The sequence below is a fragment of the Xenopus laevis genome, chromosome 1L (genome assembly GCF_017654675.1).
Source record: "Xenopus laevis strain J_2021 chromosome 1L, Xenopus_laevis_v10.1, whole genome shotgun sequence".
NCBI classification, from domain to species: Eukaryota; Metazoa; Chordata; class Amphibia; order Anura; family Pipidae; genus Xenopus; species Xenopus laevis.
In genome coordinates, this window is record NC_054371.1 from 192,612,806 (window position 1) to 192,636,260 (window position 23,455).

The following is a 23,455-nucleotide window of genomic DNA, read 5'->3' on the forward strand; positions in this document are numbered from 1 at the left end:
AAGGATTTTAATCCATCGATCGAACGATTTTCCTTAGATCAGAAATTGCCTAGAAAGCCTATGGGGACCTTTCCCATAGGCTAACATTGATGCTCGGTAGATTTTAGGTGGCGAAGTAGGTGGTTGAAGTTTTTTCTTAAAGAGACAGTACTTCGACTATCGAATGGTCGAACAGTCGAACGATTTTTAGTTTGAATCGTTCGATTAGAAGTCGAAGTAGCCAAAAAAAACGTTCGAAATTCAAAGTATTTTTTATTCTATGCCTTCATTCGAGCTAAGTAAATGTGCCCCATAGTGTGCACACTGATCAAAAGGAGATTTTCACTGTATTATGCAGACACCCAATCCCTTTTGAGTTGGGTGTAAGTGAATTAACTTTTAAACAGGACAATGGTTCTTAAATGCACTAAAGCTGTACCAGGCCTATTTGAAGCCTAAGTACAAGTACTTGCAAAGTTTTCCCTTTCACTAGACCACAACAGAAGAACTTTTGAAAAAGCAAAAAATGGAGTAAATAACATAACTTTTATGTGCTCTGAGTTAATGCTTGCCCCATTCCTTATAGACAAAAATTATTATGTAATCTTGTTTGTAAAAATATAATTTATAGTAAAACACATGGTTTATTATCCTATAATAGCTTCTTGTTAGTATTGTTTTGTGGAATAATGTTGAAATACTCATGTTTTTTCAGTCCTGCAGTATGTAGTTTGTGTGTTTATGTTTTCTTTTATTATGGACCTTTTGCTTTCATGTCTTCATTTTTAGATTTCTAATGCAGATAATAATCCAGAAATTTGTGCTATTAAAGGACAAGCTTATCTAAAGAAAGGCTGTATAGATGTAGCTTCAAAGGTTTGTGCCAATATTATATTTAAATTTGTATCAGATAAAATGACTGCACACAATGCTACCTAACTAAAGTTATAAAATAGTTTTAAGTGCAGTTTGTTTGCTCATTTGTTCTTTCTGAGCAATTATATATAATATGTGTTTATAAAGACTTAATGTGGGTGTTCCCATAAGTACTTTTTTGGTGCTTTTATTTGTGAAATAAGCATATTTTTTCATCTCTCTGTGATCAAGGTATTGGGAGTGTTCTCAACGTTTTGTTGCTGCCGATATCAACATGAATACAGTTTCATTCATTTAATTTTATTCATCCAATCTTAATCTATATTTTACTTCATGAACGAAGCTTGGCATCTGCTTTTAACTCCCCTCTTAAGGTTAAATACCTAAACAAAATTAACTTACATGTGATTTTTTTTTTTAGTTCTGAATATATCTTACTTATACTAACTATATCTAGGTGAATGAAATCAATAAACACAAAGACATGTTTGCAGAATTAACGTTGCAGAATGCACCTGGTTGTATCAGGTATAACTCTTCACTGTTGCCTAAGAGTAGGAAGTGTGCATGTGTCATTCTAAGGCCCCCAGCTACTTAGGAAGAACTGCACGAAGCAAAATTCCCTGAATAAAATTATGTAATTTAAGGCAAACAGGGTTCAAAGTACAGGGTACTGTAAAGGGTACAGTGCACCTCCAGCTGCCCCTATAGATACAGCAATGCATTTGTTCGGCAGCACTGTTCATGGGGGGCAGGCATGGGAAGGCATGGAGATGCCCCCTCATCAGCTACCTATTCACATATCAGATAACACCATTATGTTCTACAGAGCTTTGTAACCTATTATCTGTATCTGCTGTGTAACCTGTGCCTTTTCTCCTTTGGATAGCTGTTCCATTGCTGCACAATAGCTTATTTAAATAACCAAAAGTAGTGTTTCTTAAACCCAGCAGTTTTACCAGTGATGGGCAACACTGCATTATATATTTATTACTTAAAAACACTTTCATTTGTTGATGTTACTGTTCGTTTAAGGCTAGTCAAGCTGTGAGTGCTTGGTTTATATTTTTATTAACCAATTCCATTTACTGTATGCTTTTTTTTTGTTTTTGTCACTGCCCCATTAGATTTCAGAAGAGCTTAGACTGTCACATGAACATTTGGCTGAAGGACATTTTCTGGAAGGTCTGCTTCAATATATTCAGAAAAACTACTCTGCTGCAGAAATAAGGTGTGTATTACAATTTATTAGAATAATGAAATTCTTTATACAGGAGTGCATACAGCTATATATTGTCTCCTTTATATTGTTTCCAACACTTTATTATCTATGTTTTCTATAGTGAATGAAGTGGCAGGGTATTGAAGTTGAGTTAAAAAAGAAAGTGGTACTGAACAGGTTTGGGAGAATGTGTGTACTGAGATAGCTGTATTAAAGTGGAAATATGATGTCATTATTATTATTAACATGTATTTATATAATTCCAACATATTGCGTAGCATTGTATTATGAGAAATATCGTCCTACCTTTCATTAATTATTTTCACCAAACCCTATGGTGTTTCTCAGTTTGCAGTATGCTCTTGAGAGGAAGCCAGAAAATGCAGTGTATCACTATTATCTGGGGTTGAATTATTGGTTTATGAGCAAAGAGACAAGGAGGGACAAAACGAAAGCTGTGACCCAGTTTTTAAAGGTATCCATTTCTCTCTTTATTCTTACTAGTACTAAAATCCTCTACTCATAAGAATTCCTTTTCTTCTTGCTTTTTTTTTTTGTTAGAAATCAAATTTTCAATATTAAAAAATAACCAATAACTAATTTTAACCTTTTCAGTGAAGCAATCGTGATGCCCAAATTTTAGTTATTTCCATGATTAAATTGGAAAAATCCTTCACTAACAATTAAGTAACGATAATTGTAAAATCCTATATTATTGTGAGCTATTAATATTTTATAGTCTGCTAAATTATTCATGTCAATTTGTATCTAACAGAAAAAAATCAAAAGGTATATTTCTGATGTCTTCTTATTATCTCTGTATTAATTAATTCTAAAGTCACTATAAATGGTAAAATAGACGTGTACTTTAAAGCAAGGGTGGACTTTAAGGTGGAGCCATGTCATGAAGCTTACGAAAATACATCTTGCTTTAAGCAAAACAGTTTGGATGTATTAAGCCCCCTAGGGGCTAATTAAATAAAAATAAGTTTTAAAGTAAACCAGTTCAGTTAACCAAACCCAGCAATTATTTTAGCTCACTCTACTAAAAATTAGAAAATGAAATAAATAACTCATATGTCTTCCAGACTGGATGCCTCTGGCAGCCATGGTCCAACCCATGGTTTACATTCTTTTTTAATATAAAAACCAGGGATGTACCAAATGCAGGATCCGGTTCGGGATTCAGCCAAGATTCTCCCCTTTTCAGCAGGATTCGGCGGAATCCAAGTGCCTGGCAGAACCGAATCTGAATCCAAAAAATTGTGACTTTTCCCACATAAACAAGGAAGTTTAAAATGTTTTAACCATGCATGTTCTCTTCGTCCTTGTTTCCCTAATTTATATATAAAAATTAGGGTTCAGGTTTGGTATTCAGCTGAATCTTTTACAAAATATTTGTGATTCAGTTGAATCCTAAAATAGTGTATTTGGTACATCCCTCATAAAAATTTCCTGTGCAAGAAATTATAAGGTTTTTATAACACTGTACTAATTTACTTCCTGAATTACAAGTGCATGTTTTATGGTGAATTAATGATTTTTTTTTTTTTACATACTAATACAATCATCATGTTTTCTAGGCTGCCAAAATGGACCCTTTTATGTCTAGAGCGTTTTATTATCTAGGTCATTATTACAGTGAAGTAGCTGGTGATAAAAGCCGAGCACGTGGCTGCTACAAAAAAGCATTTGAACTTGATGACTCGGATGGTGAAGCTGGTGCAGCCGCAGTTGATCTGAGCATGGAGCTAGGAGATATGGTACTGTATCTTTTTTTTGTGGTTGTTGTAGTTTTCAATTACATTTCTAAGTAGGACAGTTTTCCTTACCTGTCTGGAGTTAAGTTGTGACTAATCTCCCTGAATGGCTTCCCCCTGTCTTCAGCCTGCTATAATGAAAAAACGCCTGCGGCATGGTACTCGTGGCATGGTAATCGTGGTGCTTCGTTTTCCGAAGTCGCTCGAAGTTTCCTTGGGAGGCCACTTTGGAAAACGAAGTGCCACGAGTGCCATGTCGCAGGCGGTTTTTCATTATAGCAGGGGGAAGACTGGGAGAAGCAGTTTGGGGAGATATGTCGCCCCAAAGAAGAGGCGATTAGTTGCCGGGCAACTAAATCTCTCGGAATCTCCAGGTGTGACCTTACCCTTAAAGTGGGACAAACTCAGTTTCAAGAAACGAAAGGTTACAATATGGCACTAATGATATGTTTTGGGCTTATGTTCAGGCCCTGATCAAGTACCTTTGCCATAAATAAACCTTTGTAGATTAAAACCATATAGCACAAGTAAAGGTCCCCATAGACGCGACGATTCTTCTTGCCGAACGACCGATTTTAGGGAAGCCCGACCAATCCTTCGAAATTATCGTGCGGTTAGTGGTATTCGAACGATCGTACATCTTACGATTTTTCGGCCGACATCTGTCGGGAAATTGATCGGCCAGGTCAAAAAATCTTTGTCGGTCCCAGTGCAATCTCTCTATGTTTGCAGGTCCAAGCAGGCAGCTCCCCTTTGTTTTCCTGGTTAATTGGTCTTTTTAGTTGATGGTAGATTCGTACGATCGTACGATCGTTCTGAGAAGATCGTGGTCTCACGATCAGGATCTGATCTTTTAAAAATCTCAACATCTATGGCCAGCTTAACCACAGTCATGTCCAAGCAAGTACCCTTGCCATGAATAAATCTTTACAGAATAAAATCATGTACAACAAATAACCATAGTCTGTTCTTAACATTTTAAAGGAAAGAAGGAGCCAGAAAAAAAGTTTTAGTAAAAGAAAATAATTAAATGGATCATGGAACACTCCTTTAAAACCTGAAGAGTTAAATAGTCTGATGGCTACTAGTTTTATGAATATTTATACAATAACCAATATTGTACAAATATAACAATACAACTGATTAACTCCGATGATAGTTTGTTAGGAGTTAGGAGCCAGGTATCGTGCCAGTATATTTTAAAATTGTAGAAGGGAAGGAGCCCCTGGAAGGAACCTACTCAAACACAGGGAGTACACATATACTACATGCATATAGCTTGCTGTTTGGAATAGACCCTAGGATCTCCGTGCAGAAAATCAATCAATTCTTGCCACTATGATTTGCTACAATTCCACATTATTTTTTACAACCACAGGTTTAATTTGGTGTTAATATTTTAATCCTTTTTCTACCTTTGGACCCATTTTAATGTTTTTTTTTTAAAAAAAAGTATGATAAAAATTCTACAGGTTCTTTCTTGCTCTCCTGAAGATTTTTCTGCAATGGTGGACCCAAAGTGCCTTGAAATTGTTTGCTTGGTTTTATTTCTTCTTTCTATTGCTGATCCCCCACCTAATAGCTGTAATCATTTTGAAGCACTGCTGGCTTTTCCGAAGAGATGGTTCTATCTCAATTTTTGAATACAACTATCCTTTGACACACTTAAGCCAACCTATTTATTTTACTGTATTCCCCCACTGTCACAGTTATTCATTTTAAAGAATAAAAACCTTTTGCGATTAGAATGCAGAAGTCTACAGAATTTGTTTTCTTTAGAACCCTGTGGTGCATATTTTAATTCAGTTTGATTATCAGTGTTCATTTATAAGGAACCTGAGCACTACAGATATACGGTACAGCATATATATATATATATATATATATATATATATATATATATATATATATATATATATATATATATATATATATATATATATATACATATACATACACACACATAGATACATATATATAGAGATATAGAGATATATAGATAGATGGATACATATAGATAGATGGATACATATAGAGAGATAGATGTATCTATAATATATATATATATATATATATATATATATATATATATATAATTTCCACTGACAAAAGGTGCACACCAGGATTTTTCAGTTTAAAACTCCATATTTATTAAATAGATTTAAAACAGGAACCGGCCAACGTTTTGGTCTTTTTCTAAGACCTTTATCAAGACCTTGATAAATCTATTTAATAAATATGGAGTTTTAAACTGAAAAATCCTGGTGTGCACCTTTTGTCAGTGGAAATTGGATAATGCAGCTATTTTCAGCGTAGCACCCAGGTATGTGACTAATCATTGGAGTCTCTCATGGATGGTGTGCGTTAGGACTTTGAATGTGTATATATATATATGTGTATATATATATATATATATATATATATATATATATATATATATATATATATATATATATATATATATATATATATATATATATATATATATATATATATATACACATATACATCTTTGTGACAAACAATGCAGATAATGTTTAAATGAGTTATAATGGTCTGTGGTCTTTATAAATTAAATGCTTGGTAGCATACAATAATTAACAGGGGTCCTGAATGCCGGGTATGGTAAAAATAACTTTTTTATTATTACAGAGAAAAAACGAAATCTATCAAAAAAAATGAATTCATTGCTTGGACTCAATTGAAAATGACATTCCCATATTTTGAAGTTTTCTGAATAAAAGGTTTTTTAAATAATATAGCCCATACTTGCCTTCACTTGTTTCAGCTTGAGACTTTTTAATACATTGTTCTACTTCTGACTCCAGAAATCCAATATGGCAGTTGAATAATAGATGAATCATCTACAATTGTCTGTATTTGTTTTATTTTTTTACAGGACGTGGCTTTAGCCATTTTAACAAGTGTAACAGAAAGAGCAGATGCAGGAACAGCTAAATGGGCTTGGCTTCGAAGAGGTCTGTTTTACTTGAGAGTTGGTCAGCATTCCAAATCAGTGTCTGAGTAAGTTTTTTTTACATTGGCTACACGGTTCTTGTCTTTAAAGGGGTTATTTATCAAAAGTCAATTTTTAGGAGTTTGTTGAGGTTTTTTATACCTTGAATGAACTCACAACTCTAATGTTTTCTAATTTAAGTAAAAAGTCGAATGGAAAAAACTTCAGTCACAGAATTCAGAGTGAACAACCAGAAACCTTGAATTAATAGCGATTTCAAGAGTCATTCAAATTAATTGAGTTTTTGAGCGAAACCCATCAAAAACAACCCAGACATCATGAAGGCTTTTAACATCTTGAAATGGTTCAAGCGACCTTTGCCATTGACTTCTACATGACCGACAGGTTTTAGCTGGAATATTTTTGGATTGGTGCTATTTCCAGCTTCGGAATATAATAAATCTTGAAAAATTAATTTTTTTTTTACAAAAACCCAAAAAATTTAATTTTTTTAATGACCCAAAAAAAACAACAAAAAACTATTTTTATCCAAAAATGTGAATTAAATTATTTATTTATATATATATATATATATAAAATATAAGGATATTATAAGTTACAGAGGAGTTTCATGACCATATAAAAACATGATGTACAAGATGAATCTATGTGCACTCCGTTATCTAATATATAATCATAATATACAGATCAGTTTTCTTTCATGGGATAAAAAGTCATCATACAACTATAAATAGATGTATACTGTGAAAAATGGTTAATGTATAGTGAGTATGGAATTCCTATTGCATAATGAAGTAATGAAGTTATTAGCTGATTATCAAAAGGTTCTGTTTTTGGGCCAAATTATTTTTCTTTTGTTCTTGGGAGCCTGTAAATTGAACACATTTTTTTTTATAGTTTCTGCTGATGTTGCTAAAGCATAGAGGTTGCAAAATGAACAGGTTTTTGCTCAGTTTGGCCGCCCACATGCTGGACCAAATCTCCCTGATCCAATCATTGAGGCCAAAATTATTAGAAGGAATCATACAAACCTGCCTAGAGAGTCTGGCCACATCAACTGGCCAATGCAGGTCCTTCTAATGGTCTCTTACAATGAGATATTTAATCATGCCTGATAGGCAGGGCGCCATCAGGGGGCACAGCTGGTACTCTGCCCAGCTGTGCCACACTTTTTTCTAAATATCAAGGCTCCCTTGACAGTGCCGAAGATGTGCCTCACCTGCGCCCCACCTGTGCCTCACCTGCGGAAGAGCCGAAGTGTTGAAGTCCCGGTGCTCCAAAGTACTGGTGCGCCGAAGCTGCTAAAAAGACCCAAAGCCACGAAAGGAGCTGCAGCTGATGTCTGTGTGGTGTAGGGTGGGCAGGATTTGGGGTGGGTGAGGCCCAGGTTGCCCAGAAAATTTGTTGTATCGTGCCCTGTGATTTCTAATGGTGGCCCTGCTGATCGGTATCTGGTCTGTTGACCAGATATTAGTCAGGCAGCTAAAGTCAGACTATGCATGACCTACTTTATCACACACATATACAGAATGTATGTTTGAGTGGATATCTAAGGGGGTTATTTATTAAAGGTTGAGTTGATCTTTAACACACAAATTCGAGTTTTCGATTTAAGTCAAAACTCAGATTTTTCGGGTTAAAAAAAAAACTAAAATTTTTTTGGGTTTTTATTATACCCCGAACCTGCAAATGTCTTGAATCCAAAAATACTCTAGCTAAAACCTGTCAAGGTCATATAGAAGTCAATGACAGAGATTCCTTCAACCATTTGAAGATGTTAATAGCCTTCATGATTTTTTTCGCTTGAAAACACGATTAATTCAAGCTATTCAAAAACTCGATTAATTAAACTTGAAAAGTCAAGTTTTCGGGTTGTTCAGCCCGACTTCACAGATTCGAGTTTTTTCTTGAATAGGAAAACGACTGAGTTTCAAGTTAATTTGAGGTATAAAAAATCTCACAAACCTTTAAAACTCGACCTTTGAGAAATAACCCACTAAATGTCTAGTAAATGATAGATTACTTTTGGATAGAAATTAGCAGCATTAAATAATTAAGGATATACAGGTATGGGACCTGTTATCCAGAATGCTTGGGACCTGGGGTTTTCCGGATAACGGATATTTCTTTAATTTGGATCTTCATACCATAAGTCTACTAGAAAATCATGTAAACATTAAATGAACCCAAAAAGCTGGTTTTGCTTCCAATAAGGATTAATTATATCTTAGTTGGGATCAAGTACAAGGTGCTGTTTTATTATTACTGAGAAAAAGGAAATAATTTTTAATAATTTGTATTATATGATTATAATGGAGTCTATGAGAGACAGCCATTCCATAATTTGGTGCTTTCTGGATAATTGATTTCCGGATAACGGATGCCATGCCTGTAGTTCCCTTTGAAAACACAAAATAATTTGACAGCAGCAAATGGCAGTAAACATTGAATGAATACATAGACCAACCATTATTTTTCTAGTTTATAAAGCCCGCATAAGTAATGTACATAACTGTCTTTACATAGTTCAGAATTCTTGACTTTACTTAAGGAAACCATATTCTGAATGCCTTGTTTCTTGTTAATTAGTCTTTCAGTTATGTTTCTTGGAGAGCCTTAACAATCAGACTTGTTTTGCCTATTTTAAGAGAATAGTATATTCAGGTTTGGGATTTTTATGCACAAATACAACTTACAATTTCTGAGAACTCTTTGTAAGAATAACACTAGGAGCTCTGTCCTGTTTGTATTTCAGCTCAGCAGTACTTTTGAAGAGTATTCCTTGAAGGTTCTTTTCTCCCTGAAATAGTTTGTAGTTTAACGAAGTGCCATTATGTTTAATGGTAGCTTGCACCCGAGTGCTGATTATTGTCCAATACATTCTCTGAATTTCTGCTGAGCATTTATTATATAAAAGCAGTATGTGTGCAGGTTATTGTTGCTGAAGTGTTTTTTTTTTTTATTATAAAACAGCATAAACTGTTCCTTCAGGTGTCCCGGCCAGCATTTAAGCCTTTTCTGTAGCAATCATGGTAATGAGGGTTCATAAAAAAGGCTCCTTCTAAGCTACGGTAATGTAAAAAAAATTCTGCTGCTCACTTTATGCCTAAATTCCCTTCAACTCTATTGTTATATCAATAATGGATGGGCTAGTAATTATGTGAGAAGTTTCAGATGAAAATTAGGCAGAGCTTAAAATTATGAATTAAAGGTGTTTTGCAAATGTTAAGTGTGTAAAATTGTCTGACAAATTTGATTGATTTGTGTTAAGGATGCACCGAATCCACTATTTTGTATTCGACCAAACCCCCGAATCTTTTGCGAAAGATTTGTCCGAATACCGAACCAAATCCTAATTTGCATATGCAAATTAGGGGTGGAAAGGGGAAAACATTTTTCGCATCCTTGTTTTGTGACAAAAAGTCACGTAATTTCACTCCCATCCATAATTTGCATATGCAAATTAGGATTCGGTTCGGCCAGGCTGAAGGTTTCGGCGAATTTGAATCCTGCTGAAAAAGGCCGAATCCTGGATTCGGTGCATCCCTAATTTGTGTACCAATTTAGCAGATTTTAAAGGGGTGGTTCACCTTTTAGTTACGTGTAGTACTGTATGTTATAGAATGGCCAATTCTAAGCAACTTTTCAATTGGTCTTCATTATGTATTTTTTTTTATAGTTCTTTAATTATTTGCCTTCTGACTCTTTCCAGCTTTCAAATGGGGGTCACTGACTCCATCTAAAAAACATATGCTCTGTAAAAGTGGCCATACGCGGGCAGTTTTAAGCTGCCGAAATTGGTCTATTAGACAGATTCGGCAGCTTATCTGCCCGTGTATGGGCCATTCCGACGGGACTCCCCGATCAATATCTGGCCAAAAATTGCCCAGATATTGATTGGACAGGTTTGATTTTTCCTTGCGATCGAGAACCTCGTAGTTGAAACAGTCCTCGTTCCGTTGGCGCCCATTGCCATTGTTGTAATCCGATCGTTTGGCCCTAGGGCTGAACAAACTGATTAACCCGATATTTACCTGCTGTTGGTGGGCATATCAGGGAAAGATCCGATTGTTTGGTGACTTCGCCAAACGACTGGATCTTTTAGTGTATGGCCGCCTTTGAGCTACAAATTTCTTGTTATTAATACTTTTTATTACTCATCTTTCGAATTCAGCTCATCTCCTATTTCTATTCCAGTCTCTTATCCAAATCGATGCATGGGTGCTAGGGGTAAATTGGATCCTAGCAACCAGATTGCTGAAATTGCAAACTGGAGAGCTGCTAAATAAAAAGCTACATAACCACAAATAATAATAAAATGAAAATCAATTGCAAATTGTCTCAGAATATTGCTTTCTACATCATACTAAGAGTTCATTTAAAGATGAAAACCCCCTTTAAAGCCTTTTTGGTAGAATTTGGATAATGTTCATGTGTCCTTTCTCCTATGATTCAGCTTACATGCTGCCCTGCGAGCGGATCCAAAGGACTCAAACTGCTGGGAGTGTTTAGGAGAAGCCTATTTGAGCAGAGGAGGCTACACAACAGCCCTGAAATCCTTCATGAAAGCCAGTGAACTGAACCCTGACTCCATTTACAGCGTATATAAGATAGCTTCCATTAAACAAATCCTGGGAACCTACAAAGAGGCAGTGAATGAATATCAGCAAATTCTAATGAAGTCTGGTGAATATGTTCCTGCACTTAAAGGTACTGCAGAATAGCATTAATCTCTAAGCAGTTTTCACACTGAAGTATTGCATGTATAAAACACTGGGGATCTGTTATTGTAGATGACTCGAAGATGCCATGCTGTCTGGAGTTTGCATAACGGGTGCTAAAATTTAAAGTTATATATTTTGACCCCTTAATGGATGCTTTTATTGTTTCACTTTCTCAGGGCAGTCCTCAGAAAAGGTATAAAATGGAGAATTACATGTGTGGGTTGTAATTTAGTGCAAGTTGTTTACATTCTCCTTTAAATTGTGTGCATTTTTTCCTCTTGTCTTTAAATATTATTAACTGTTTGACTACATTATAATTAGTGATGCACCATATTCACTATTTTGGGTTCTGCCGAATCCCCAAATCCTTTGTGGAAGATTTGGCTGAATCCTAATGTGCATATGCAAGTTAGGGGTGGGAAAGGAAAAAGTGTAAAAAAAAAATTTTTCTTCCTTGTGTCGTGATGAAAAGTCACGTGATTACCCGCCCCACCCCCAATTGGCATATGCAAATTAGGATTCAGTTCGGCCAAGCACAAGGATTTGCCTGAATCCTTCTGAAAAAGGCCGAATCCCGAACCGAATCCTGGATTCTGTGCAATTTGCATCCCTAATTATAATCCTCCTCCAACCTTGATTTCTTGAACAAACTTTTGAATATTATACACTTCAGATACCAGTCAATTTTACGGTAATGTTGTTTGTTTTCTTTCAGGCCTAGGAGAGTGCCATTTAATGCTTGCCAAAAGTGCTCTTTCAGACTTCTTGGATTTAAAGGCTGTTGACGCTATAGAAAAAGCTATTGAATTTCTGGCTAGGTTAGTAGAACTTGGTATGAATAATTGCAAGTAAAGCACCATCATTCAGCTTTCACAGGATGCTTAAAATGGGTTTTAAAACATGGGTGCTCTCATATTTGAGACATCGTGTGTTTAAATGTTTGTACTTGGTTAAATATTCTACATTCACCATGATAAGTGAATCTGCTCTGCTGCAACATATATAACTGTACAGTTTATTTACTTGATTAATTTTCAGGGCTATACGGCTTCGCCCTGACTTATTGTGCCTGTGGAAGCTCCTCGGAGATGCGTGTACATGTATATATGCAGTCACACATTCAAGTGTCAAAGTAAATGTCCTGGGGATACTGCTCGGTAACGATGAAGAACAACAGCTCTTAAACAAACCTGAAGTGTTGGCACTAGGAGGAAGGTATACTCTTTTATACTATTTGTAACTACACATCCTTCATCATATAACAGAATGGTTACGTGTTTCATCCTGCATTTTAAAATAAATCTTGTAATGCACAGTGGTACAGGTATGGGATCCGTTATCTGGAAACCCGTTATCCAGGCAGCCTTCCATAGACTTCATTATAATCAAATAATCCACATTTTTAAAAATGATTTCATTTTTCTCTGTAATAATAAAACGGTACCTTGTACTTGATCCCAACTAAGATATAGTTAATTCTTATTGGAAGCAAAACCAGCCTATTGGGTTTATTTAATGTTTGCATGATTTTCTAGTACACTTAAGATATGAAGATCCAAATTATGTAAAGACCCGTTATCCAGAAAACCCAAGGTCCAGAGCATTCTAGATAATAGGTCCCATACCTGTACTTGAAAGTTTGTTAATCCATTTGAATTTTCCACATTTCTGCATAAATATGCAGGCTTGCATTTTTTTTGCATATTAGGGTTTTTTTGTTGTTACATTTATTATTTGTATCTATTGATACCTACAAATAAACTATACGTTGGCAATGAATGTCATATTATACATAAGAGAGGTATTCGTGCTAAACCCATTGTATTCTACACAGATTATCCACTATGCACACCCGTTTCTTTTTTCTATTTCCATCTTGAATGGCTGCCCCAATGGCTACAAAGCAGCTTGCTTATATAAACTATAGTAGTCTTTCTGGATTAAACACATATATTTTTTTTTTCAGTGCAGTGCAACAGCACATTACATTACATAAATTACTTTAAAACACTCTTCTTTTTTGGTGTTACTTTCCCTTTAAAGCTTTCCATTTGCTCATCACAATAGCATGAAGCTTCATGCTTAAAGCTGGTGTCCATCCCCATGCCCTGGCTACACAATTAAATGGTAAAGAGAACTGGGGAAATGTGGGGAAAGCAGTGACATCTAGGAAGTACTGAATGGAAAGTGAAAGTAATTGTCTGCCCCGCCTCTATGCCTAAGGCATAGAGGAGGGGCAGACAATATTTGATTGACAGCTGAGATTTTTAAATGAGTTTACAACAGCTATGAATGCTTTAATAAAAAATAGAAATTGGATTTCAGTTAATTTGAAAAGGACTTTTATTATACAGTGTTTTGTGTCTGGGTGACAGGTCCCCTTTAAATGGTAATGTTGGTGATGGACAGCTATGCAGTGCAGCCCAACGATTAAAAAAAACCCTGGGTGAAATTTGAGCATTCTTCATTTAAAGGAAAAGTAACAAACAAATGACATTACTGGTCCTTTATTTTTAAGGAGAGGCTGCCAGAGAGCAAAAGAAATCAAAAGCTTTCCTACCTGGAAATGTTGATGATGGTGGTTTGGCTTGGCCAATGTGAAGAAAATAATTAGGATTTGAAATCATTCATATAGTGTCTAGACACCAAATTTATTTTACAGGTGTTATGGCCGTGCATTGAGGATTCAGTCCACAGCAAATCTCTGGTGTGACCTTGGCATCAATTATTATTACCAGTCCCAGCACTTGATGGGTTACGATAGCTTAACAAATGATGCCAGTGAGTTATTAGAAAAATCTCAGCAGGTAAGCTATTAGCTGCGGAACTTTATGCTTGCTTTCACTTTTCTTTAACTGGTTCTTTATCTGATTTCGAACCTTCTTATCACTTCAGTACTTAACACATGGGATATTTCGATTTTATCACCCAGTTTAGCCATGTCTGCCTAAAAACAAAAGTTGTGATGATTCCAGTAACCTATAAATCAGAAATATTGATTAATAATGATACAGTGAAACCATAGGAATGCTATGCTGGCAACACTTTAACAAGGACAGACACAGATATGCTAAATCAAGCAAGATTGGCCGGAAAAACAAATATCTAAATAGTAACTTGCTACTCTGTAACTAAAGTACGACTACCTGCTGTACTTAAAGGAGAACTAAACCCTTAAAATGAATGGCTAAAAATCACATTTTATATACTGAACTGATTTCACCAGCCGAAAGATTCAGCTTCTCAATAGCAGCAATGATCCAGGACTTCAAACTTGTCACAGGGGGTCGCCATCTTGTGTCTGCAACACTCACATGCTCAGTGGGCTCTGAGCAGCAAATTATGAAGCAGAAAATGTGGTTGGCATGTAATATTGATTATTAAATTCTGATGCTAGTTGCACTGGTTTCTGTGCTGCCATGTAGTAATTATCTGTATTAATTACTAATCAGCCTTATATTGTGACATTTATATTCTATGTGTACTGTATATTGTGAGTCTGTCTCTAAGCTCAGTAAGTGACAGCAGCACAGAGTATGTGCAGTGAATCAGCAGAAAAGAAGATGGGGAGCTACTGGGGCATCTTTCGAGACACAGATCTTTCCTGCTAAAAGGCTGTGGTTGCCTTGGGCTTGTACAGAAGCCCAAAACATAATGTACGACATTTCTAGCCAAGTCTAGTTCTCCTTTAAAGGGTAAAATAAAATGATTTATACAGAATAGTGCTTTCCAAACATTACCATCTCCTGACAACATATGTTCTCCTGGATTGTATTTCCCTTCTTTTAGTGTATCAAGAAAGCTGTAATGGTGGAAAGTGGAAATCACCAATTTTGGAATGCCCTTGGTGTGGTCTCTTGTTCCAAAGGTATGACAACACCTGACAGTTTTCTAGTATAAGTATGGGATCTATTATCCGGAAATTCATTATCCAGAAAGCTCAGAATTACAGGAAGGTTGTCTCCCATAGACTCCATTATAATTCTATAATCCCAATTTTTAAAAACGGTTTTCTTTTTCTTTGTAATAATGAAACCGTACCTTGTGCTTGATCCAAACTTAGATATCATTTATCTTTATTGAAGGCAAAACCAGCCTATTTGGTTTAATTATTGTTTAAATTATTTTCTAGTAGACTTAAGGTATGAAGATCTAAATTACGAAAAGATCCGTTTTCTGCAAAACCGCAGGTCCCAAGTATTCTGGATAACAGGTCCCATACCTGTAATAACTACCATCATTTTAATTATAGATTTATTTAAAGATGTTGGGGCTCTTGAAATATCTGTATGCCTTATAGACCACACTGGAAAAAAAAAACTTTACACTCATGGGTCTATTTATGAATGAAACTTTATTGGTGATACCAGTGTTCTAGGTGATAGGACCTGTAGCAAATCTTTAATTACATAACCCTCAGGGGTTTCATCAAGAGAAGACATATTTTTGAGCTGTATGTTGGCACATTTTATCCAATGGGTTTTAAGCATTAGTTCTGGTAAAAAAAAAATGTAGTTGACAAAAAACTGTACTTTCTAACAGTGGCTAAAAGAAATAAAGCTAATTTTATCCATCAGCGTTTGTGACATTAATGATTAACAGCTAATTTTTGTTCCAAGTGAAACAAAAGTCTTTTGACTTGTAACAGAAAAATATATTGATCGCATGCTGTATGCACACCATAAGGAACTTTTTCTTTTTTTCCAATTACATCCTCCTGTGACTAGTATCAATTTCCCTTAGAGCCTAAGGGCCTCTTAATCAGCTTTGAAGAAAATCATTAGTGTTATAGGTATTAAATATCATAGAATTAGTATAGCTTGTAATGTTTCACAGGGAACAAATTCATTTATGTTATTGATGAAACCTTGATTTCCAGGTATGGGCAACAATGCTCTGGCACAACATGCATTCATCAAATCAATTCACTGTGAGCAAAATGTGAGTATGTCTCTGCACAGGCTTAACTAGTATGTAGGTTCATTTCAGCAATTTTATTCATGTCTGCTTTATTTGATTTCTCTAGAATGTGGCAGCTTGGACAAACCTGGGGGCTTTATATTTGATGAATGGAAATATTGAGGTACGTTCTCATATAGAGGCAATAGATTCTTGGGATCATTTGCCATTGCAATAGGTGAAAGTGATGGAACTCAAAGGGTCTCAAAATTAGAGCAATATGGTTGCTTTTTGGCCTCTATTGCGCACTTAGATTATAAATAAGGAGTTGAGGATAAAAGGTTGGTAGTCCGACCTAGACTAATGTACAATAGAACATTTTGGGGCTGAAAAATACTGTGAGTGAGTGTTTAGGCAGAAAACTCCCTGATGCAGCGGTACTGGGAAGTTTCAGGCAATGGAGACATTTTGTGTAAAAAATAAGAATGTACCAGTGCATAATACTCATTTAGATATAGAACAATTGTGCTTACAAAAGTAGTGTTTCAGGCTGATTAGGGAACTGATAGGGAACTGAAGCCTGTCTGTGCTTGTGTGACTGCAGGGCTGTGATTGGCCTTCCACCTCCTACTGTGCTTCTAGCAGGGACCATTAATACACACCTATCCCTCCTTTAAAACAGACAGGGACCAGAGAACATCTATAGGAAGCTCCAATAAAGGGGCTTTTTTTAAAGATAAAATAATTTTGAAGCACCATCTAAAAGCAACATGAAATATTACTTATAATTGCCTTCAAAAAAAGGTTTTTTTCATTTATCCTATATGTCTCCTTTAATATTGTTTTTGTCATCTTGACGAATGTGGTGCCAACACTTAGACTTTTCATGTAGTGACATCTATTCTGGGTTTCCAGTCTTTGTGACAAATAAGTGCAGGCCTCAGCTTGAAATAGTTTGGCTTATTATTCTAGTGGATGTCCACAAAAAAATGGAGATTGTTATTAGGGATGCACCGAATACACTTTTTTGGATTCGGCCGAACCCCCGAATCCTTTGTGAAAGATTTTGGCCGAATACCGAACTTATGCTTATGCAAATTAGGGATAGGAAGGGGAAAAATTTTTTACTTCCTTGTTTTCTGACAAAAAGTTGCACAATTTCCCTTCCGCCCCTAATGTGCATATGCAAATTAGGATTCGGTTCGGCTGGGCAGAAGGATTCGGACGAATCCTGCTGAAAAAGGCCAAATCCTGGCCGAATCCCGAACCGAATCCTGGATTCGGTGCATCCATAATTGTTATTGATGCTAAATGGTGGTTTCATTTAATTCTCTGTGAAGTACTGCATAAAATGTGCAGTTGTATATTATAATAAAGTATATATTAATATTTATATAGGAAAGTAATATTAAACATGTATTTTTTTTTTTACCTTTATTTAATTTTCAAGCTAAGCCACCAAGCATTCAAAGTAGCGCAGTCTCTTGACCCATTATATGTAAGATGCTGGATTGGTCAGGTAAGATTTAAATTCATTTTGCTTTTGCATTGAACTAATATTACATATTTAACCTCTTTGCTAATGATGAGTGAGATACGCACAGGCTTTCATTAAAACTTAGCCTTTAAGCAGTGAGGGTCATTCCAACTAGTCAAATAACAGAGTTGGGGATCCTTTCTGTTGGCCCACTAGTGTAAGTTCTATCAGTGCTCGATTGAGTTGCTATGCCCTTAATCTGCATCAACTGAAATGAAAAGCCATGGGCTCCCCTTAAAAGCTACGGGAGGATATGAAGATAGCAATTAACAGAGCATTGGAAGGTTATAAAAACATTTTTAAAAGAGAAGGAAAGCTACCGAAGCAGTTTATTGTCAATAGATTAGCCACAATAGTGCAAGCTATAACACTATTTATTCTGCAGAATCCTTTACCATACCTGCAGTGCAGCATTAAAGAGTGACTGATGTTTATCAGAGCACAAGTCACATGACTGGGGGGCACCTATTTCGCCCCATGTCAGATTTCAAAATTAAATATAAAAAAATCTGTTTACTCTTTGAAAAACAAATTTCAGTGCAGAAGTGCAAATGCGCAACACACAACAGCTCCTAGTAGATCCCTTAGCATGGTGCTACAGGAGAGCATAAAGGGGTCATGTGCACACCATTGGATGCCATTTAAAAATCAATTAATATTTTTCTCTCTCTTTTCTTTTCACTAGGCTTTAATAGCAGAAACAGTTGGGAGCCATGAAACCATGGATCTGTTTAGACATACAACTGAACTAAGTATGCACGTAAGTACCATCATTTCAACTATAGCACAAACCGTTTGGATTGGTGTGTCTTTTCTACTTTGACAAATAGGGGAAATCCTACTGCAGCTTCATAGCTTCTTACGCTTTTACATCTCTGTTGCACATGTAATCGCCACAGGACCACATGAAGTTTGTGTGTCACCCTTAAACACTGCCCTTTTGGGATGGTAGTAGTAGTATTACATTTACTTGAAAATTGAAAATTTGAAGAGAAATATGACACTCTTTACAGTCAGAAATTATTTAATTTCCAGCACAGTATATTTCATAGTTTAGTGTGTATTGCACTAACAATAGTCAGAATTAAGAAACCAGGAAGACTGAAACAAGGACAATCTAAATTTACTACACCACTTGAAGTGAGACGCCAGCGAGGACCATACACATATGAACTGTCTGATGGACGCATATGGAATGCAAGTCGTCTTGCTCCTGTTAGATATGACTTTGGAGAAGCTCCATTTGATGAATGACATTTTCCTACTCCTGATGTCAACTGCAGTAGGCCTGAAGAAAGTGAACCTATAAGGTGTACTGAGAGAATCAGAAAACTACCTGCATGGACCAAGGACTTTATGTGAAGAATGTATAATATTATTTTAAAATGCATACTGTTTAATTGTTGCTGTTATTATAGTTGTCCAAATGCTTTCCTACTATAGCGGGAATATGTGGTGTTTCTACAAATGGCCTGTAGATGTCGCTGTGCTCAAGACTTATACTGTGCATACTTCCTGCACAGCTTAAAAGTGAAAGTCACTGTTGTGTAATGCCTGCATGAGCCTGCTAATAAAGCACTGTTATACTCTCCTCATTCTCGGCTACCCAAAACATAACATTAGGCACAAGAATTTATGGCTAAGGATGCAAGATTTAATTGAGATAGAGTTGTGTACATTATATTATACTTCCAAAAGTGTATATTCATTTCATCATGGTGTGTTATGTCATAGGTTGAAGGAGCAAAAGGATATGCCCACTGGGTCTGTACAACTCTCCAAGATAAAAACAACAGAAACACAGAACTGTACCGGTATAACATTGTACAGATGAACGCCATCACTGCAGCTCACCTTGCTTTAAGCAAGTATACAGGTATATTAATAAACCAACTTTTATGGATTTTGTATTGTGATTCAAAATGTTTTCCATCATGGATAAGAAATATTTTATTTTTTTTAACAGAAAGGATCCAAAATGACCGGACTGCTTTTGAAATGCTCGGCTATTTAAATGAGCACCTGAACCTGAAAAAGCAAGCGAGTGAATCTTACCGTAGGTAATGTAATTCCTGCTTGTCAGCAGCCAACTCTGTGTTCATTCTCAGTGTTGTCATCACCTTTCTTCATTATACTTATTTGGGTTTATGTAATTAAAGGCATTAAGTTTGCCCAGGAGCATTAACCTATTGCAATCAATCAGCAGGTAGTGGTTTTTGCAAACTTAGTGCCTTTTATTATATATTGGGGATTGTGTCATAAATATGGTCACATACAAAGAACTTCATTAAATAAGTGCTTTTTTATTGCTTATTAATGTATTATTTCTCATTTTTAACACAAAGAGTGGTTTCCATTCTGCAAGAGAGAGAAGACAAGGAGAGCTCTAACTCCGCTCTTCAACATTATGGACGGTCACTCTGGTAAGCAGAACTTGCTTTCCTTTAAAGCATGCAGCACTGTTTTCTCAGAGGGTTCTAATAATTCTCTGTTGGCCAAAGCAACTTTTAAAGGGTACAATTTGCAACCAAAATAATAGAAAAAAGGATAGCTTTCACTTCCAAAGTTTGTCCCATAAATATTATTTTTATGTTTTATTACACAGAGTGAGCAGTCATTGCGGATGCAAGGGGAAACACTAGAAGGCCTATTTATTAAAATTCGAATTTGTGTAATTTTAAGTTTTTTTTCCTACTTTGAATATACCTTGAATAAAAAAAGACAGAGATGTTTGCTTACTTTTGAATAAATGAAGAAAAAGATATTAATGTTCCTCCCAAGAATAATCCTACTCTCTGTCTTATAGTATTGCTCTTAGTGGTAGATTTATCAAAGAATGAAATTAGAAGCGAAATTATCAAAACCGTGAACTCTAACTTTCACTCATTGATAAATACACTTTGAAAAATCCCATAGGAATGAATAGAATAGACTAAATTATACATTGATAAATCTGCCCCTTAGACTTATAGATAGTTGATTATACAGGGAAATAAAGTTTTCATCATGCTCCTAACACAGTGACCAAGTGATGGTCTTCCTGTTATTCAGAGCTTTTTAGATAAAGGGTTTCAGAATATAGAATCCCATACCCACCTGCTAAATATATTAAATATAGGCAGGACTATATATTTTTCAGCAGGCAAAACATCTGTAAGACAAGCTCAATATACTGTATACTGGGCATTCACTTTACTTAGGACTGTATTGTATATTTTCCTTACTTTGCAGTAAAATAAATAAGGCTTTTTGTCATTATTAATGACAAATTAATGAGCTGCATCTCTTTAAAACCTTTTAGGGGCTCTAAAGGTTAATGTTTCCCCTGTGGATTATTTTTCCATTATAGAATTTTATTCATCACATATGCTGCTAGTAGGTGGCCCACAGATAGCATGTGAGCTGGAGAAAAATACTGTTTGTAGTTTTGGCCACATGCAGAGTGAAGTTAAAAGGATTTCTAACATCAAAGGGATCTTCCTGTTCCCCAGTGCTGTAGGGCAGTACCAAGAGGCCATCCAAACCTTCTCGTCCACCCCTCTGACTGAGTTTGATGATCTCACCGGCATTGCTCTTGCTTTCTTCAAAAAGGGACTTTTACAGGAAAGCATGAAAGGTAATTGATTTGTGCTTTATAGGATAAATGATATATATATATATATATATATATATATATATATATATATATATATCTATATATCTCTATATATATATATATATATATATATATATATATATATATATATATATATCTATAGATATATATATATATATATATCTATATATATATATATATATATATCTATATATATATATATATATAGATATATATATATATATATAGATATATAGATATATATATATATATATATAGATATATATATATATATATATATCTATAGATATATATATATATATATCTATATATATATATATATATATATATCTATAGATATATATATATATATATCTATATATATATATATCTATATATATATATATCTATATATATATATATATAGATATATAGATATATATAGTGAATAAAGTACCCCCTTTTGTAAAATATAAGGATATTATAAGTTACCGAGGAGTTTCATGACCATATAAAAACACGAGGCCGAAGGCCGAGTGTTTTTATACAGGTCAGGAAACTCCGAGGTAACTTCTAATATCCTCATATTTTGCAACTGGGGGTACTTTATTTATTATTATACACAAGTTTCGGTGAGTCATGTGACAGAAATGACATCAGAACTCACCGTTTATAACTGATGACATCAGAACTCACCGTTTATAAGGATATAATTTACAGGATATTCATGGCTTTGTGTATTATATATATATATATATATATATATATATATATATCTAAATATATAGATATATCTATATATATCTATATATATCTAAATATATATATATATATCTATATATATATATATATATATATATATATATATATATATATATATATATATATATATATATCTATATCTATATATATATATATCTATATATATATATCTATATATATATATATATATATCAAGAATATTAGCTTTATTTAAAACTATACAGAAATATTGTCATTTTGTCTATCACTGTGAAACAGAAAACACAGAATAATTTACTTTACTCCACTGTAACCATATGATCCGCATTTAAAATAAGGAGACCATCAAGTTTCACTTCCAAATTCCCTATAGGCTAAAGCTTAACCAATGGCTTTATAACACTGCCAGAATCAATGCCTAACAGTGTCACCCTTAATGTCGCTTGTCGTTGTAGTATAGGTTTTATGGTCAGTGCATGCAGAGGAAGAAGGATCCACAAAACAGCATTTAAGTCAATAGCACATGGGCAATTTATAGGAACAGCAACACAAAAAATTAAAGTGTTTTAAAGTGATTAAAATATAATGTGCTGTTTCCCTGCACTGGTACAAATGGTGTGTTTGCTTCAGAAACACTACTGTAGTTTATATAAGCAAACTGATGTGTAGACATGGGGGGGGGGCATTTGAGGCACAGGTTACATAGCACATAACAGATGGACTCTGTAGAATACCATTGTATTCTATTACAGAGCTTTATTTGGTATCTGCTAAATTACCAATGCCTTTTCTCCTTTTTCAGATTGAATGGTTGCACCCATGGCTACAACAGATTATTTATATAAACTATAGTAGTCTTTCAAAGACAAACACATAAGTTTTGCCAATGCAGGGCAACAGTACATTGTATTTTGATTACTTATAAACACTTTCATTTTTTGGTGTTACTGTTCCTTTAAGATGCTTTGAACACCCCAAATCATGGCACAAGAGCGATTCTCTAAGCATTCTTTCCTTAGCTGACATAATAAAAAGGCCACTTTTGAGTCTGAAAATTTGAATGAATTTCTATTATTCTATGTCCCAAAAAGCTGCAGAACATAATGTTATCAATGGAATGGGAAACTTTATGTTGTATCTGTGAA

The 23,455-nt window shown here is 34.9% G+C and overlaps 1 protein-coding gene across 3 annotated transcripts in view; it reads left to right on the forward strand.

Moving 5' to 3' along the window:
• The window catches only part of ttc37.L (tetratricopeptide repeat domain 37 L homeolog), a 61,672-nt gene that overhangs the window by 21,425 nt on the left and 16,792 nt on the right, over window positions 1–23,455 (forward strand). For all 3 annotated transcript variants that reach the window (XM_041580877.1, NM_001093102.1, XM_041580878.1), the window contains 18 exon segments: window positions 769–855; window positions 1,983–2,086; window positions 2,426–2,552; window positions 3,661–3,840; window positions 6,737–6,861; window positions 11,271–11,524; window positions 12,254–12,356; window positions 12,577–12,753; window positions 14,201–14,345; window positions 15,328–15,406; window positions 16,418–16,479; window positions 16,565–16,621; window positions 17,888–17,956; window positions 18,660–18,734; window positions 19,709–19,850; window positions 19,941–20,034; window positions 20,320–20,397; window positions 21,466–21,590. In XM_041580877.1, the coding sequence (XP_041436811.1) occupies window positions 769–855; window positions 1,983–2,086; window positions 2,426–2,552; window positions 3,661–3,840; window positions 6,737–6,861; window positions 11,271–11,524; window positions 12,254–12,356; window positions 12,577–12,753; window positions 14,201–14,345; window positions 15,328–15,406; window positions 16,418–16,479; window positions 16,565–16,621; window positions 17,888–17,956; window positions 18,660–18,734; window positions 19,709–19,850; window positions 19,941–20,034; window positions 20,320–20,397; window positions 21,466–21,590 (2,083 nt within the window).